The 19,474-nt window shown below is 35.8% G+C and overlaps 4 protein-coding genes across 5 annotated transcripts; 2 read left to right on the top strand and 2 right to left on the bottom strand.

Annotated features, from left to right (window-relative positions):
* Positions 1-6,038: 6,038 nt before the first annotated feature.
* On the top strand, positions 6,039-9,517 carry LOC126661503 (putative receptor-like protein kinase At3g47110). Its single transcript, XM_050355357.2, has 2 exons — positions 6,039-8,784; positions 8,985-9,517. The coding sequence occupies exons 1-2, from the start codon at positions 6,123-6,125 to the stop codon at positions 9,425-9,427; spliced, it is 3,105 nt and encodes a 1,034-aa protein (XP_050211314.1). The 5' UTR covers positions 6,039-6,122; the 3' UTR covers positions 9,428-9,517.
* A 122-nt stretch (positions 9,518-9,639) lies between these two features.
* Positions 9,640-10,413, bottom strand: LOC126656349 (uncharacterized). Its single transcript, XM_050350934.1, has one exon. It carries the CDS (start codon positions 10,411-10,413, stop codon positions 9,640-9,642), a length of 774 nt encoding a protein of 257 aa, XP_050206891.1.
* Positions 10,414-13,118: 2,705 nt separating this feature from the next.
* On the bottom strand, positions 13,119-15,559 carry LOC126669871 (uncharacterized protein At2g27730, mitochondrial). Of its 2 annotated transcripts, none has more exons than XM_050363491.2 (4): positions 15,469-15,559; positions 15,099-15,221; positions 14,137-14,175; positions 13,119-13,559 (listed from the first exon to the last, which is right to left on the bottom strand). In XM_050363491.2, the coding sequence occupies exons 2-4, from the start codon at positions 15,198-15,200 to the stop codon at positions 13,347-13,349; spliced, it is 354 nt and encodes a 117-aa protein (XP_050219448.1). In that variant the 5' UTR covers positions 15,201-15,221; positions 15,469-15,559; the 3' UTR covers positions 13,119-13,346. The 2 variants fall into 2 exon arrangements, with proteins under 2 accessions (XP_050219448.1, XP_050219459.1); XM_050363502.2 differs by lacking the exon at positions 15,469-15,559 and adding an exon at positions 15,419-15,455.
* Positions 15,560-15,654: 95 nt separating this feature from the next.
* On the top strand, positions 15,655-17,458 carry LOC126669881 (40S ribosomal protein S25-3-like). The gene is made up of 4 exons (XM_050363521.2): positions 15,655-15,756; positions 15,851-15,925; positions 16,051-16,185; positions 17,172-17,458. The coding sequence occupies exons 1-4, from the start codon at positions 15,754-15,756 to the stop codon at positions 17,283-17,285; spliced, it is 327 nt and encodes a 108-aa protein (XP_050219478.1). The 5' UTR covers positions 15,655-15,753; the 3' UTR covers positions 17,286-17,458.
* The last annotated feature ends 2,016 nt before the right edge of the window (positions 17,459-19,474 follow it).

Below are 19,474 nucleotides of genomic sequence, written 5' to 3'. Positions count from 1 at the left end.
ATTGGAGAAATACAAAATTATTATTGAAAACTCAACTTCTCATCTTAATATTCTCTTCTCATCTCTGTGAAATTCTTTTTCATTGTTGATACGACATCAAGTGGTATCAAAGCTGAAAATTTTAGATTTTTATCTAGAATTCGTTCTTTCAACTACGCTTCCGCAAACAAACAAGCAAACAAAATAAATAATGGATGGAATTACTATGGAGTTAATCGATGCCAAAATAAAAAAATTATCAGAAGAATTGACAGAGAAGTTCAACAAAAAGCATGAAAAGTCTCAAGAAGATATGCAGGATATCAAAACTAGTTTAACCCAAATCTTGACACATCTTAAGATTGATGGCACAACATCATACCAACAACATGAAGGCAAAGGTACCAATACAGATGAGAATAAAGAAGAGTCTTCAGCGACTAGAATTGATCTAAATAGAACTTCCTTTGTTCATAATGTTGCTATTCCTGATGCAGTTTTAAAAGAATTAGATAGAAAAAGGCAACATGAAAGTTATCTCAGCTTTCCGCAAAAAAAGACATCGGTTTTTCAAATCGACAGCGATGATGATGATGCAATTGAGAATGAACAAGAAAAGCGATGGATTGAAGATAAACGTCTCAAATCGGGACAAAGTCCTTATGCCGCTTTACCAGAGTATAAACTGAAAGCTGACATTCCAAACTTCAGTGGGAGTTTCAAAATTGAAGAATTATTGGATTGGTTTTATGAGGTCGAAGCTTTCTTCAGATTTATGGAAATTCCGGATCATTCAAAAGTAAAGCTTGTCGCTTACAAACTCAAAGGAGGAGCTGCGGCATGGTGGGAAAAATTGTGCGAGGACCGTATTAAATATGAAAAACCACCAATTCGTACTTGGGAGAGAATGAGAAAGTTGGTTAAAGAAAAATTTTTGCCCAGAGACTATAAACAACAACTTTTTGCAAAACTTCAAGGTTGTCAACAAGGTGCAATGTCAGTTGAAGAGTATGTTTCTGAGTTCTATAATTTAGTTGCTCGTAATCAACTTAATGAATCAGAGGAACAATTGGTTTCAAGGTTCACAGAAGGTTTGAACAGATTGATTCAATATGGAATGAGTAGTTCAGCCTATACTATGGTGGAGGTTATACAACAAGCTCTCACAGTTGAACGACGTGTTACCCGCTCTTCTAGAGCGCCGCCTTTTAGGCAATCTAACCGTTTTCAAAACAATTTTCGCACTCCAACTTCTTCATATAACAATCCCTATCAGTACAATTCGCCTCCCGCCTTCCCACCATACTCCAACTTAACTAATTTCACCAATTCTCCACCCCCACAACATAATTCTCCTATTTTGTCAACTCCTACGGAAATTAAATCAGCTCAACCTCAACACTTTCCGCATCATCACCAAACTACCAATGCCTCTAATCGTTTTCCAAATAAGAATGTTTCCCCTTTTCCGCCTCAAAATAAACCCCCAAATCCATATGTCAAACCAAGAGGAGAAAAATGTCATAAATGCCAACAAATTGGTCATACATCTAGTGAATGTCGCAAGTTCAATGGTCTTATTACCGATGATCCTCCAATTTCTGATGAGCAACCTCAAGAAGAAGACGGTGTGAATGACGAATCAGATGACATTTATGAAGCATATGGTGAACACTTTATGGGTATGATACGTCCTTTACTGCTTACTCAACCTTGTTTTTCTCAACGACATAATATTTTCAATTCTAAATGTTTGATTGGAGGAAAGGTGTGTAATATGATTATGGATAGTGGGAGTGTGGATAATTACATTGCTTCTAATGTGGTGGAAAAGTTAGAATTACCGACCACAATTCATCCGAATCCGTATAAAGTTGGTTGGATTAATAGTTCTTCCTCTCAAGAAATCACTCATCAATGTCTTGTAACGTTCTCTTTTCCAAACTTTGAAGATACAGTCCTTTGTGATGTAATTAATATGACTGCTACACAACTGCTTCTTGGTCGCCCTTGGCAATATGATGCGCGTGCAGTTCATAACTGTTTTGAGAATACTTATACATTCTACAGAGATGGTAAAAAAAAAGTTTTGCATCCTTCTAAATCTGATACAGTCCTTAAAAATCATTCTGATAATAACACAAGTGCCTTAGTAGCTACTATTGCTCGTTCTTTGCATAAAAATCATACTTTGAACTCTCATGAAGAAATCAAACCGATGGTGGCAGTTCCGGAAAAGGTACGAACTTTATTAGATAAATTTGGAACTTTGTTTCCAGATGAATTACCTTCTACTTTGCCTCCTTTGCGTGATCTTCAACATAATATTGATCTTATACCCGGTGCTTCTCTTCCCAACCAAGCACATTATCGGTTAAGTCCCACTGAACATGAAATTTTGCAAGGACAAGTGAATGATTTATTAGAGAAAGGTCTGATCAGAAAAAGCAAAAGCCCTTGTGCTAGTCCAGCTTTTTTAGTCGAAAAGAAGGATGGAGGATGGAGAATGTGCATTGACTGCCGAGCTTTGAATAGAATCACTATTTTTTTAGATTTCCTATCCCAAGGATTGACGATATGATTGATTTGCTTGCTGGTTCAATGATTTTCACAAAACTTGATCTTCGCAGTGGTTATCACCAAATTCGACTTAAGGAAGGAGATGAATGGAAGACAGCATTCAAGACTCGAGAAGGATTATATGAATGGCTAGTAATGCCGTTTGGTTTGTCCAATGCTCCGAGCACATTTATGCGACTCATGAACCAGGTTTTACAACCTTTTCTTAGTCAGTTCGTTATTGTTTATTTTGACGACATTTTGATATTTAGTCGCAGTGAAGAAGAACATCTCATACATCTTTCGAAAGTGTTTGAAGTGCTTGCTACAAATGCTCTTTATGTGAATTTAAAGAAGTGTACCTTTCTATCCAACAATGTTCTCTTTTTGGGTTATATCGTTTCAGATAAAGGCATTCAAGTAGATGATTCCAAGGTTAAAGCAATTTCAGAATGGCCTACTCCTACTAGCACTAGAGACGTAAGAAGCTTTCACGGATTGGCGTCTTTCTATAGACGTTTTGTTCGAAATTTTAGCACTGTTGCTGCTGGGCTTACGGATTGTTTGAAACAAGAGAAATTTATTTGGACTGAACATGCCGATCAAAGTTTTAATTCTCTTAAAACAAAGTTATGTACTGCTCCGGTTCTTGCTATGCCAAACTTTGAAAAACCATTTGAGATTGATTGTGATGCTTCAATTATTGGCATTGGTGCTGTTTTATCTCAAGATGGTCATCCAATTGCATACTATAGTGAAAAAAATTCAGATGCTAGAAAAAAGTGGTCTACTTATGAGTTGGAGCTGATTGCTCTTGTTCAGGCATTAAAACAATGGCATACTTACCTTGTTCATAGTCCGTTTGTCGTCAACACAGATAATCAAGCTTTAAAATATTTACATACTTCTGCTAAGGTGAATCGTATGCATGACCGTTGGCTGTCTACTATTTATAAATACACATTCTCTGTGAAACATAAGAGTGGGAAGATGAATCAAGTTGCCGATGCTCTCAGCAGACGAGCTCATTTACTTGTCACCATTCGGAATGAATGTTTGGCTTTTGATTTTGTCAAAGAGCTTTATAGTGACGATGATGATTTCAAGACAATGTGGGAGAAATGTTGTTCTCTTGCTCATGGTATAGATGACTTTCTTATTCAAGATGGTTTTCTTTTCAAAGGTAACAGACTTTGCATTCCTCAAGGTTCTTTACGTCTTCATCTTATTAGGGAATTACACGGAGGAGGATTGGGAGGACACTTTGGTCGTGATAAAACTATTGCTCTTGTGGAGGCAAGATATTATTGGCCTTCTTTGAAACGTGATGTTCAAAAATTTGTCCAAAAGTGTATGGTCTGTCAAAGGTCTAAAGGAACTATTCAAAATACAGGACTCTATTCTCCTCTCCCAATCCCAGATGCTCCTTGGGTTGATGTGAGCATGGATTTTGTTTTGGGTTTACCGCGTACACAAAAGGGTAATGATTCGGTCATGGTGGTGGTTGATAGATATTCCAAGATGGCTCATTTTGTGGCTTGTAAAAAAACAACTGATGCTTCCAACGTGGCTTATTTATTTTTCAAAGAGGTGGTTCGTTTACATGGTGTTCCAAAATCTATAACTTCTGATCGGGACACAAAATTCTTAAGTTACTTTTGGAAAACTCTTTGGATGCGCTTAGGGACGGCATTACAGTTTAGCACTACTTCTCATCCTCAAACTGACGGACAAACGGAAGTTGTCAATCGTTCTTTGGGAAATTTGATTCGAGCTAAGATTGGAGATAATGAAAAACAGTGGGATACTCTCCTTCCTCATATGGAGTTTGCTTTCAACACTTCAGTGAATCGCTCGACGGGAAAAACACCTTTTGAGATTGTTTATTCGAAAGTACCTGATCATGTTCTTGATCTAGTTGTCCTTCCAAAGTCTCGAGGTTCTAACTTGCAAGCAGATAATATGGTGGATAAAGCTTCTCAAATTCATCATGAAGTTAAGACTAAACTTGCTGACTCTAATGCTAAATATAAAGAAGATGCTGATAAATCTCGACGTTTCAAGGAATTTAAAGAAGGCCAACTGGTTATGATCTATCTTCGCAAAGAGCGTTTTCCAGCAGGTACATATAACAAGACAAAAATGAAGAAGTATGGTCCTTTCAAAGTGCTGAAAAAAGTTGGAGATAATGCTTATGTTATTGATCTTCCTTCCGATTGGAACATTTCCAACGTTTTCAATATCCAGGAAATATTCACTTTTCATGAGGACAATTCAATCATGTTATGTGCTAGCAACTCAGAGACGAGTTTTCTTCAAGAAAGGGGGGTTGATGTAGGACATCCTCTACCTGATTTGGTTCCATCAAAACTCTAAACAGAGTTATCCAAATAAGTAGCATATATTTTTGTTTAACTTTTAGAATTTGTTTCCTTTTCCTTTTACGTATTTGATTAGGATTTTAAGTCTTATTTATTTTAGGCTATTTAAAGCCAAGTTCATCTTTGTATTTTCATTTATTGGAGAAATACAAAATTTATTATTGAAAACTCAACTTCTCATCTTAATATTCTCTTCTCATCTCTGTGAAATTCTTTTTCATTGTTGATACGACATCATTCTCTAACTCTTTTATAATCTTTGTTTAATATTGGTGAACTATTTATTTCTTCGCTTATGAACGTAGGCAGTTGCCTAATCGTGCAAAGAATTTGTGTTATTTTTTATTGTTCTATTTTGTTGTGCTTATCGTTTCCTAATTAATTATTGCTGATCTATTTATATAAATCGAATAAAAACCGTAATATGAACTTAATTTTTTTAAAAAAATATAAATAAATCCCATGAAACTTTAACATGTAGAACTCAGAACACCTTAACCAATTCCTGCTGTTGCATTCTTGTCTTGTCGCTAGAGACCCATCAGCTCAACAGGGATTGTGCAATTCATATCGATCCTCCCATGCTGCTAGCCCGAGCTGCAAGGCCATGCGCAACCTGGTTTGCGAGACGAGGAACATGCTGCCAGCGAACTTCTTGCAAGAAAGTCTCAGTCTGCACTCTGCAAGGCCATGCACAACCTGGTTTGTTTACTGCTTTTCAATTAATCAATGTTCCATTCCGCTGCGTCTAATTTAACAACAAAGTCTCGGTCAACCAAGACTGCAAATTAGGCAGAGTCAAAGAACAAGGTGTCTGAAGCCAAAACAGAAAGCCCCAGAAATTAAGCATGTGGATCCATTAGACTTTAATGCAATGTCAAAAGATTATAAATCTATTAGTCCATTAAGGTGAGCTAACATACAGGCACCGGAAATAAATAATTAGTGCAATATAAATACATCCTTCCTTTGAATTGATCATTTTAGTTAGTTTCACTGTCATGTCATATCTCAATCTTAAATATGGTGCCATTACTCCAACTAATCTGTCACCATATTCATTATCCCATTTATTACTATGGGGCCGGTCTTTTGTCTACTTATGCATTATCAATTAATTTCATCAAGTTACTGAGTTTTTATTTCTTCTTTTCTAAAACACTATCAGAAAAACCGTTTGATAATTCTACATTTTCTAAACAAATGAATCCCCACTGGGTATTTTTGATTCTGGTATCATGTATATTTTCTGGCTCGGAGTCTGCTAATCTTGGAAATGTAACCGATAAGTTAGCGTTACTAGACTTCAAGAATCGGATAACACAAGATCCTCTGCGAATCATGAGTTCTTGGAATGAATCAGTTCATTTCTGCAAATGGGTTGGTGTTTCTTGCTCTATATCTAATAATAATAGAGTAACAATCTTGAATCTTGAATCTCAAAGATTGGCTGGCTCTATACCACCTTCTATAGGTAACCTCACTTTTCTTACAAAAATCAACCTTAAGAACAACACCTTTTCTGGCCAACTTCCACAAGAATTGGGCCGTTTATTACGGTTGGAGAATTTAAACTTGACATATAACTCATTTAGTGGGAAAATTCCGACGAATCTCAGTTACTGTAAGGAACTGACAGTAATTGAAGCATCTGGCAACAGACTAGTTGGGGAAATTCCTGAACAGCTTAGTTCATTGTCTAAGTTGGTTGTGTTTGGTTTTGGAAGCAACAATCTTACAGGAAGTATCCCAGCTTGGATCGGCAATTTCTCGAATCTGTTTGGCGTTTCATTCGCGTTGAATAACTTTGTCGGAAACATACCTGAAGAATTTGGCAAGCTCAAGAAATTGGGGTTTTTCCAAATTTATGGGAACTATATTTCTGGTATAATTCCTCCTTCAATCTATAATCTCTCTGCCATGTACTATTTTTCTGTCGCTCAAAACCGGCTTCACGGGCAGTTACCCTCTGACGTTGGCCTGAGGTTTCCTAGCCTGAGAATATTTGCAGGTGGTGTTAACAATTTTACAGGGTCTATTCCTGAATCTTTGTGGAATGCTTCTCAGCTTCAGGTTCTTGATTTTGCTCAAAATAGTCTTACGGGAACAGTTCCGAAAGGGATTGGTAGATTAAAAAGCTTAGTTAGATTCAATTTTGATGAGAATTACTTGGGATATAGAAAAATTGATGACTTGAACTTTTTTGCATCTTTAACTAATTGTACTAATTTACAAGTTCTGGGTTTGTCACAAAATCAATTTGGAGGCGAATTGCCCGACTTCATCGGTAACCTTTCGATTCAGTTACAGATTTTAACTATCGGACAGAATTGGCTTCACGGAAGCATTCCTACTGCAATTCAGAATCTGGTTAGCTTATCCCTGTTAGGATTAGAAGGTAACCGCCTTAGCGGAAATGTTCCTGCTGTCATCGGAAAGCTGCAGAATCTCGAGGGTATGCATTTGAACTATAACAGATTCTCTGGCTTAATTCCGCCCTCTATAGGAAACTTGACAAGATTGACTAGACTTTTTATGGAAGGAAATAGATTTGAAGGAACTATACCTTCAAATCTCGGAGATTTGCATAATCTTCAAAACCTGAACCTCTCGAGTAATTTTCTCAACGGAAGCATACCCAAAGAGCTCACTGCCCTTACTTCCTTGTCGATTTCTTTGGTCCTGTCTCATAATTCCTTGACGGGTTCTATACCATTTGAAGTAGGAAAACTAAAGAACATTATGGAGTTAGATTTTTCGGATAATAAACTATCCGGTGAAATTCCGAGCTCTCTTGGAAGTTGTATCAGTTTGCAACTCCTTAAGTTAGAAGGTAATGAACTTGGGGGATCAATTCCTGAATCTTTGAAAGACTTAAAAGGTATAATAGAATTGGATCTCTCGCGTAATAACTTGTCTGGCAAGATTCCTGAGTTTCTAAGTCAGTTCTCGTCTCTGAGGCACTTGAATCTCTCGTACAACGATTTTGATGGAGAGCTGACAGGAGAAGGTATATTCGGTAATGCTACTGTGATTTCTGTAGTCGGAAATGAAAAACTCTGCGGTGGTATTGCAGAGCTACTTCTGCCGAAATGCTCAAAGAAAAACGAAGGAAAATCTCTCAATCTGAGAGTAATAATTCCTGCAGCAATTTCGGGTGTAATTCTGATTCTTGCATTAGCTTGTGTTTTCATTTTCTGCATTTCAAGAAAGTCAAGAAACAAACAATCTAAACCACCCAATTCTGATGAAATGTACCGCGGTATATCATACTCAGAGCTTGTAAAATCAACAGATGGTTTCTCGACGGAGAATTTGATTGGTTCAGGGAGTTTTGGTTCTGTATACAAAGGAACTCTCTCCGGGAACGGAGAAACTGTTGCGATTAAGGTTTTGAATCTGGAACAACAAGGAGCTTCAAAGAGCTTTTTAGATGAATGCAATGCATTAAAAAGCATACGGCACCGTAATCTCCTCAAGATCATCACCACATGTGCAAGTGTTGATCACCAAGGCAATGATTTTAAAGCTCTTGTTTTTGAGTTCATGTCAAATGGAAATCTGGACGAGTGGCTTCATCCTAAAACAGACGAACATAATCGGACTAAGACGTTAAGTTTGATTAAGAGATTGGATATAGCCATTGATATTGCTTCTGCTCTGGATTATCTTCATAACTATTGTGAAACCGCAATAGTTCACTGCGATTTAAAGCCAAGCAACGTACTACTTGATGAAGACATGACGGCTCATGTTGGTGATTTTGGTTTGGCAAAGTTTCTGCTTGAATCATCAATAACTCCATTCAAGAAAACCGAAGCAATGACGATTAATTTGAAGGGTTCGATTGGCTATGTTCCTCCAGGTACTTGTTTGTTCCTACATTTCCTTCTTTTATCAAGTGATTTGGTGTTAATGATTCAAAAAATTCATTTGTTTGCTATAAACAATTCTTTTATATGTCAATTACTATCTAATTTTAAAAGTTGTATTTCATATATTGTCATCCCTAATTAGGCCTATGATTTATTACATAATACGACATTGTTTAATTACCATGTGCAGAGTACGGAATGGGCGGTCAAGTTTCTATTCTTGGAGATGTTTACAGTTATGGGATTCTGTTGCTGGAGATGTTTACAGGGAAAAGGCCCACTGATGACATGTTCAAAGATGATCAAAGCATTCACAACTTTGTTGCAGTTATGGCTGTGCCTGAACTTGTTTTGGATGTTATTGATCCAACAATGCTAATCAAAGAAGAAGAAGGTGACGATGACGATGATGATACAGAAGAAAAAACAATAATCAAATACGAAAATATGAATGATGAGGTCAATGCAAGTGAAATAAAGAAATGTCTGGCTTCAGTCATGAGTATTGGAGTTTCGTGTTCTTCGAAATCGGCTTCAAAGCGAATGTCGATGAGCATTGTTGTCAACAAATTGCTGGAAACCAGAGATTCATTTCTCAAATCAAAGAACAAAAATAAAAGCAGTGTCAAATAAAGAAATACCATGGGTTTTGACAGCGCTGGTCCATGTTTTGGATAATGAGTTTGTATATTTTGATGTGCAATTATGTATATTTTCAATTGATTTCATGAATTTTCCAGTTCTCCAAATTATCAATACAACAGTTTGAAAATCCTGCATTTGAAACAAAATTGTTCGAATAATTATTCAACACAACGGTTATATCATGTCATTCATTTGTTCTGTTACTCATCTTCTTCATCATTTGCTTTGCGCCCTTCATCTTCTTCAACAATTTCATCACTAGGCTGAACAAAGTGCAGCTTTAACCGTCCGTCTTCTCGATGAGCATGTAAAAACTCCTGGCTCGGAACCCTTACTTGTTTAAGAACAAACCTGCCATCATGTCGATAAGACTGGAATGAAACAGATGGTTTTCCGCTCTTTCCTATAGACGAAATGGGAGGAGGAAACGCTCCTTCCCGCAACTTGGACCGCCGGATTTCTCCTCCTCGTTGATCGTCTGGCAACACTGAATGTCTTGTTGGCATGCTTACTTTGATCTCCTCATGATACTGTTGCCTATCTTCAACCATGTCATTTTTCAAATCCTCAACATCATCAAAGCTTTCGAAACCAAGTCCCTCCGTGCATAATTGCAAGCTCTCGTAGTTCCTTGGAGAAAAACTGTCGCTGGAACGGTGGCAGCTCGAGTATTGGTGATGATTCTTGGGTGAGCTTAAAAAAGAATCTAGTGATTTGGTATTTTTGCTATAATCTAAACAATCATTCTTGCTCGGATTTGCAGTTAAATCGATTAAAGACGAAGACGAAGAAGGCTGAGAATTTTCTTTGAAATGAAGCTCACCAAATATTTCAGCAAAAGAAGATTGCTCAATAGGTTTTAAATTCAGAGTTTTGATTTGGTTCCAAGAAGAGAGAGAATCAAGAAGTGTTGTCGTCGGAGTTTCCGGCAACGGCTTGTCGAAAATATGCTGAAGGCTTCCACAGGCAGCCATAGCTGAGTTTAAAAGTAGTAACCAAGAAGAAAAAGATAGAGGTTCTGTTTATAGAAGGAGAAAAGGAAGGACTAAACTGAAAAAAAATCAACAGATTATGATGCTATTCAATAGGAAAGCTAGTTCATTGGGTGGCTTTTTATCCTTTTTTTCAAATCAAAAAGTTAATTTGTTTTTTTTGTATGTAAATTTCTTTATTCTGATTGTGGAGAGTGCAATAAGGATGGGTGGTTTTGGAGAGAGACTTGAATTTTCAATCTGGTGGCTATAAATATAGTCAGAGAAATATTATCTGGAGAGAGGCACCAGATTTAGTAAATTCCCATTAAACAACATCACATTGTTTTAGGGGTAAGCTTTCGTTTCAAACCGAATCAAATTGCAATCTTAGTTTCGATTTGATTCTTGAAAATAAAGAAATTATTTTCTAAACTGAGTCAATTCGGCTTATTTTTTTGTTCCGTTTGATATTTCTAATTCGATTTGTACTAAAAGTGAACTAAATTTTATCCACTCCAAAAACTGTATCGAACTAAATGAAACCGATTTTTTCTATAATTTGGAATCAAATCCGACCAATTTATTGGTTCGGTTTTGCACACCTCTATACCAAGGGAAAGCAGGTACTGGCATCTCTAAAACAATCAATCAGCTGATGTTAACATGACCTGTAAATTGTATTGGTGGCAGAACAGTTACTGGAATATTCTGTTTGGTACTATGGAAAATTATTGGATTCTAAAAGAATTATCTTACTGGAAAAATGATGGCAATTGAAAGAAACAGCCTCTTGCTGTGCTTACCAGAGAAACCAAAAGCCGTGTGATTCTTTTTTGCCACAATATTTCACTACCACTATCTCAACTAAATTCTCTATTTTCTGGTCCCAGTGCAGCAAATCAAAATTTGCCAAGTGTCATTTCTTATATATGATAGAAAATAAAATTTCATAAAGAAAACCAACCTGCAAGCTCTAGGTAAGTGCTAAATGGTTAGACAATTTAGGAAAGTATATTGTTAAATGAAATCCCATTTTATTGACATTGACATGGTTAATGAAACTAGCTATGGTTTTCAATTAATTCTGTTCTTGAACCTATACGGGTCGAGTTGCTAAGCGCCCGAGTCTTCTCGACAGGTGTTGTTAGCTGAACTTGTGCATGCTGCCCGCTTATCTTGCTGGGAACTCTTTCGGAGATTTGAACTACTATTGACCAACACTGCTTTTTCCCGGACTTTTCGAACACCGGTATTTAGATCGATGCTAATCAACTTGGTCAGGAGCTCCACAAGACTGATGTCCTTTGAGAAAGAACTTCTCAGCAAAAACCGAAGAACTTTCATCTTCTCTTTCAACATTGACATTTGCGTTGACTAGAGCTGGAAGTTTCTATAGCGGGTTCTTCAGCAATGAAGGCTTGTTCTGCTTTTTCATTGTCATTTTTAGTGTCGTCCATTCAGGACTGTGAAGGGTTCTAATGGTCATTCTCATCGAACGGTTCAAGCAGTGAAGTAGGAGTTGGATCTAAAACAAAATTTTCTCTCTCGGAGTGTCCTCGTGATAAGCATCTTAGGAAAATTCATCACTTGAACTGCGTACATAATTGCAATCAAAGGATCTACAATCTGCGACAGAAAATTAAGAACTTTCCATAAGCAAAAGACCACGTGCCGGTTCCCAAAAAAATATTTGCCGAGAAAAAATCATTAGGTTTCCCTTTCGGATGTTTCCTATGGATCTATTCTTTGTGTTTTACATATATGGTATCCAGAAGAGTTATTAGCGTCCATAACTCAAATGTTATATAACTAGAAGAACCATCCTAAATTGGAAAAATAAAAATTAATTCATACAAGGGTTTTCTTATCTGTGTAGTCTAACTACAGTTACCTGAGTCGTGTTTGGTGCAAAAACCGTGGCTACTTAAATGCTAGAGTAATCGTGAACAAGCACCGGTAACTGCCACCATGCAAGGTGCAATAAAAACAAATGTCAAGAATCAACATTCAAATCAAAGGTAATGCTGGAAAACTTAAGGATTTATAAAAATTACTTGCTGGGGCTATATCTATTCGATGTCGCCCACAGCTGCTACCCGTGACGTTGTGCCATCAAGCCCAGGTCTGGGCATCGCAAGTCCCCACCCAGGTCAGGTCATCGCAAGCCATCGAGCCCAGGTCTGGTGATCGTTAGCCACTGCCCAGGTCAGGTCATCGTGAGCCATCGAGCCCAGATAAGGTCATCGCAAGCGCAGGTCAGTTCATCATCGAGCCCAGGTCGGCAAGAAACTTGGGATGAAAATTAGTAAAGAAGCAGCTGTCGGAGAAGACTAAGCTGCTGGCATAGAAGTAGCTCAGCTGCATCTTTTTGCTTAACGTTTTATTGTCCTAACTTGTTAAGAAGAATGTGTGTCTATCTTTTTTAAATGCCATATCACTTAAAACTAAAGGTGTTAAAAGAAAACATGGACGAGAATCAAGATGAGTTTATGGCTTTAAAATCAAAGTTCAGAGAGGTCATAGACCGAAATAAATACTTAGGGGCAGTCTTAATAAAAGGGCCCAAAGTCATGGACCTTGGGTGATTATAAGCCGACAATTAACAGTAGAATTGCAGGCACTAAGACCACCAATGACCACCCCAATCCAACCACAAACCTTATTTTCCAGAAACGACATAAAAAAATGAAGCAAAAAAACACCCCTCAAGCAAATACCTCTCTCATTGCAGATAAAGAATAAGAGGGCATCCTCTATATGCCATTAGCAAGTGCAGAACTGAGGAGAAGATTAATGACAAGTAAAGATATAGCGAAACAAAACAACATTAGGTAAATGCATGAAAAATTCCTTTTTATTGCTAATTACTACCACAAGAAAAAGTTTGGTAGTAAAAACCAGCTGACATCTCTTCACAGTCGACCACGTTAACCTTAATCTTGGACCTGTTCGGTTTTCTTTCCACGAGAATTTAGATACCATCCCAGAGCACCAAACACTGTAACTGTACCAGCTACGACCGCATAGTTCCGGAACTTGTCAGAAGAAACCTTCTCAGCTGACGCCCCTGCTGTCGAAGAAGCCGATGCACTAGGCTTCACATCAGTTGCGGGACCTGAGGCAGCCTTCTCTTCTGGTTTAGGTCCCTGAAATATAGGAACAGGTAGAAGCTTCAGAGCATATAATTAATTTCAATCAAACTAAATTAGCCGAAGTGTTCATTTGCACCATTATCTGGCTGCCTCTATAACAAACATAACCTCCTCAACCCTACTGTGTGGATGAACATATGTTGCTATCTTTGTTGCTGAGAACACCTCGGAGCAAATAAAATGTCGGAATACTAAAGACAGTTCTGAAATTTTTCATGAGGAACAAAATCAGTCTTATGTCTGTACTTATATTGATATCTTTTTCTCTAATGAAAGGCCTGCTAAATATTTAAGCACATAATCCTATACATATCATTCAATACAAGAATGTATTTTTTGAATTACATGAAGCCAGTAAGCAAACAGCAAATCCATGGGTATTTGAACCCGAATATTCAGGAAAAAAAGTAGAATATTTGATGGCAGCAAGCACTAGTTTGACCCGGGGAGGTGGTGATTTAGTGGCAGTGGGTTATGAAGCTTAACTTTCAAAATTAGTACCCAACAAAAGTTCCTCATACTCAAAACATAATCTTCTAAAAGAAGGATTAAGACTCAGCAAAATGCATACCTTGCGAGCAAGCTTCTCCAGTTTCTCTTGCTCAATTTTCTGCAATGTTAAAAAAAATAGAAATTAAACAAGAGAAGTGCCACATGGCAGTTATGCATGAGTTCAGTAGACAAACCAAAAACAATACAAGTATATGCACATCTTGACAGATGCTAAATCGCATGCCACCAGTGAGAAAAACATACAATGGCTGAAATAATATGCAAAAGTTTGTGATCAAACTTACATACATCACAATAAACAAGGTCTATAAGGAGACCAAAATAATAGAACCAGAGTCTGACTCTCAAACAAGAAGCCTAGAAGTTAATTTGCCTCTCCCAGTGCATGAAGGAAAAGCTCAGGAGACGTGAATGAGGTAATGCAATAAATCAAAGTTATGGGATTGACGGATTGTAAATTTTAGTGACGCGCACTGATCCTATAGATGAAAAAAATATAATAAACCAAAGCACACGCCAATGCTAATATCTAATTTTGATCTAAATATGCAAGTTTGTCTCTACTTCTCCTCCAAATATACAAATGAGACTTAATGCTTGAAGAAATATATCTGCAGCGTATATAGTTTCTGTAGATATAGAGCAAAAACATTAAGAAGAAAAAAAAGAGTTCCGTGCAATCACGACCAAGTTGAATGAAGCAATTTTCGCTTACCATAGCCATAAAAACTATTAGCATCTCTATCATTAGGTTTCTTAATATTGACCTAATTAACAACAAAAAATCCAGTCCACGGGCAGATACAATTACTAAGATTAATTACTAATAAATTGTTATCGTCTTTTCCATGGTAGCATAAGTATGATTAGCAGATGATATATCTAAAACAATGCCAGTTCATAAGATCAAGAATCTCGAATCTAAGAGTTTGTAAACATAAAAAATTGAACTAAAATTACAATAAATTAGCTGAATAATTTAATGATTATTATTATTATTGCTTCTACTAATGCTATTACCTTAATGTAAATATTTTCAGCAGCTTTTTCCTCCTCACTAAGCATCCTGCCACCACTTGAGAACCTTCTAGAAACATATCTAACAGCCAACCTTGTCGCCATGGTCAATACAAATAATAATCACTGCAAGAAAGCATCAATAAGTAAAATTAGAGATGCATTAAATCTGACATGCAAACTCCGATTTCAGCAGCAAATAATTTTTTTTGTTTCTCATTCATTTTATGAATAATAAAACCTAAAATGAGCAAAATAAAAGCGTGAAAAAGACACATGAAATCATAAAATTATTGCTAATTAGAAGTGAGAATAAAAAAAACCAGCAAATGTGAAATCAAAGAGCAAAGCATTAGAGATTGAAATCGCTTACCGAGAAAATACGGAGTGAAATTAATGAGGGAAGAAAAAATCACAGTGGATGAGTGAGATTTCTTGATGAGCAGGTGTTGGACGCTTGGCTTGATGGGCCCTCAATGACCCAGCAACTAAATATAATAGCCCATGAGGTCCAGCCCAACTCATTATTCAAGTCCATATTAAAACCCTACCGAGTTTTCTTCTTCTTCCTCATCACATCTCCAAACCCTAAACCACCCAAACCTTCCTCCTCCCGCGGTGGCCACAACTGCAGCCACCTCAGTTTAGCTTTAAAAATATGGTAATTAATCAATCTATTTTTTTCTTATTAATTTACTTGCCAAGAAAAAAAATTGACTAACGTTTTTTATTGTTATTTTTATTTTTTGTTGCAGGCACCAAAGAAGGAGAAGGCTCCACCTCCGTCGTCAAAGCCAGCAAAATCTGGCGGAGGGAAGCAGAAGAAGAAGGTCACATTTTTTAACCTAAGTTTTTTATTTATTCTGTGTAGTTTAGGTGAATTTAATTTATGGTGTAGTTAATTAATAATGGTGGTGGTTTTTTGAATGAATTTGGTTTGTGAATGAATGTGTAGAAATGGAGCAAGGGTAAGCAAAAGGAGAAGGTGAACAACAGTGTTTTGTTTGACCAAGCTACTTATGATAAGCTTCTCTCTGAAGTTCCTAAGTTCAAGCTCATCACTCCTTCTATCTTGTCTGATAGATTGAGGGTAATTATGTCAACTTTATTATATCTTCATTAGCCATTATCATAATGAGTGGAATAGAACTACAAATCCAATCCCGGATGGTCGAAGTATTAGTTAATTATAAGACGGGGACTTCTATACTTAATTTTGTTAGTTTGATGAACTTTGCCGAAATTTCATCCTTCAGTCCCATGTTGAAATTTGTTTAATGGCTGAGTAGAATTTGGGGTGTAATGTGCCCATGTTTTCATTAATTCGTATTCTTATGTTGTTTAGTTACTTGAGACATGGAGAAATTATACGTGAAATTTTGTGTATGATGATTTATTATATTGTTTCAGAGAGATATATTAAAGTATTAAATCAAAGTAGAATTGAGTGAGTATAATAGGAATGCTTGTTCATTGATTTCCTTATTTTATTCGAGTTGAGTGCGTCTAGCTAAATGTGGGAGAAAAGAAAATACCACACCGCAAGCAAGTTCAGATTAAATAGTTCAATTTTCGTTTCTCTTTGTTTTATTTTCTGTCCAATTTGGGGAGATTTGGAGGAAAATTATATGCATTTTTCCTTTCTTCAGAGTTTGTTCTTTCCTTACTAGAAATGGTGATTGTCCATCCATTCCTTTCTAATCTTCTTCTTCTCCTAACTTCTGGTTAAATAGGCATTTACCTTATGAAGCTGATTTCTTTAAACATTGCATATATGTCCTGTGCCGCTGCATATGTACAGCCAATAGATGCTAAGTGTGCTAACTTTTTTGACTGTTTCTACGATAACGATTCATAGTTTTTCTCGTCCACGATCTGCTTATAAGTATAGACAGATAGTGTTTGGTGGATAATTTGATTATATAGGATAAATTGATGTGTTGTAATAATCTCTCTCTTGCAACAGGTGGTGCATTGGCAGTCGAGAAACTTTGATTTTGATTATGTGTGTAGACAAATTGTTATTTCACATTTTACTCATGGAGTTTTCTTTTTTTTTCCTCTTGTTTTTTACAGATCAACGGATCTCTGGCTCGCCATGCAATCAAGGATTTAATGGCAAGAGGCTCTATCAGGATGATATCTGCTCATGCTAGTCAGCTGATCTACACCAGAGCCACCTATACTTAGAATGAAACTAATTAGTCATCATTTTGTTACCATCCATAGGATCTTTGCTACTGTATGGTAACTGCATTTTGTTCTTATATTTTATTAATTCTTCCGTTTGAGGTTTTTGTATGGTGAATTCGAAGTTTTGCTGCCAACTCAAATGAGATATTTTGATATGTTTCATCCTGCAACTGCAGCTTCCCTCTTTTAGGGTGTTTTATTCACTTTTTACTGTAGAATTTGATATCGATCTGCAATTTGTTAATGGAATTTTTCAAACTGAAGTAATATTATACTGATGCTGTTTTTATTCATCATATACTAAAATCTCGATTCTTTTGATTTTCCAGTTTTATCAAAGCGTCAAAGTGTATGCATCTGCTAGTGGAAAAAAAATATATTTGTTTACAATACTAATAATTTGTCCCACCTTTTTTGTCATTGAACCTCCCATTTTCTTGTTAAAATGGAATAGAGAGGATCAAGTTTTGAAAAATGTTTGGCTCTTCAAAAAATTACATCATATAATTTAAAGCTCTCAAAATAAGAGAAAGCATTACCTACCAAGGACTAGTTGTATAAATAGAAAAATGTTAACATTTAATATATTTTTAGGTCTTATAACTTTACATTTTTAGTTTATCTAGTATTTAAATTTTCATATGATCATATTTGGTCCTTTAATTTTATATTTTTAATTTTTCTGGTTCTTAAACTTCCATTCATTTGAAGACTTGAGTAATCAAAAAAATTAAAGTTTAGGGACCAGTTAAAATCAAATAGAAATTCTAGACTAAATAAACTAAAAATGTGAAGTTTAGGGACTAAATAAAATCAAATGGAAATTTAGAGATCAGATAAACTAAAAAAGTAAGGTTCAAACCCATAATGTATGTATACTACTTTTATTATTTATTAATCGAGTTAAAAATTATAATTGGAGAGGAAAGATTGTTTGTGGAAATATTTGAATCTGCGCTCTAGTATTTTGTTGTTCAACGTTTATACGATTTGATTTATAGTTCATTGGTTATTCGAGTTAAATTATTGTGTCCTTTATGATGAGATTTGGGATGATCAATCTCAAGAATAAATGACATTATCAAAATCAAATGTAGTTTAAAGGTACCCTTTGCGAAATTATGACTATAACTATGAAATGAGAGAGATCTTGAGAAATGCAGAGATCCCCAAAATCAAATGATTTTATTATTTGAAAAACAAAACTCTTTCTTATCTCTAAACATAAATCAAAACTTTTAGTTTGAAAAAGTGGGTTTTTTTGGCCTTTTTGACCAGAAAACCACCTCCACCACCACCATCTTTTTTTTCCTTTGTTTAGCTTGGTTTGCTTCAATAATTACTCTATGGTTGGAGTAAGTTGTGTTTTTTTGTGGGGTCAATTTTGAAAGCATTCAAAAATCATGTTTGATTCATAATTTTTTTGAGTTGCATGTTAAGAATTTATTATCCAAAAATAAAATTTTAAATTTTTTTTGCTTGCACGTCAAAATTTATTGTTTTTTTTAAGATTCATGAACTTCTAAATATTGGAGATTTTTTCAATAGTATATCTTGTTTGTTTATTGCTATTGTGGTTTATTTTAATATTTAATTTTATGCTGGTAAATTTCTATTTTTTAAATTTTCTTAAATGCAAAAGGTGGAATTTTAAAAGTTCAAGCGGTTTCTCAGCATAATTGATCAAGTTTTAAGTTAATACCTTTGTACCGCAACTTAATTTCGTGTCGGATGCCAAAATAGTAAATTAGCGGAATTTCAGCCTTAATTTTTTTTGTCGATTACTATCATTTGCTTGCATTTTTAATTTCTTCATATATTATTAGATGAACAAAGGATCATTTCACCCCTTCAACTTGGCACGAAGTATCAAAAAACTCCAAGTTCGCACAACTAGATCACTTTTCCCCTGTATTTGGCAAAAACGTATCAAATTCCCCCTCCCCCACTCTCACCTCTAAGAGTGAACTCACTCTCCGGTTTTTAATGGTAAAATATTAAGACAGTCCTTATTTTTATTTTGTTATTCAAATTGACATCAAAATATTTTAAACTTTCAAATATATCTCTTTTATTTTTAAACTTCACAAATCAAAATTATTTTTAAATGAAAAATGAGGCATCTCTTTTCACCCTTTTCATAACCTAACCTAATTCAGTATCAAAAAACGTAACCCGTGCTTCAA

The sequence above is a fragment of the Mercurialis annua genome, linkage group LG1-X, assembly GCF_937616625.2.
Source record: "Mercurialis annua linkage group LG1-X, ddMerAnnu1.2, whole genome shotgun sequence".
NCBI lineage: Eukaryota > Viridiplantae > Streptophyta > Magnoliopsida > Malpighiales > Euphorbiaceae > Mercurialis > Mercurialis annua.
This window is presented reverse-complemented; position numbering and strand designations above follow the sequence as displayed.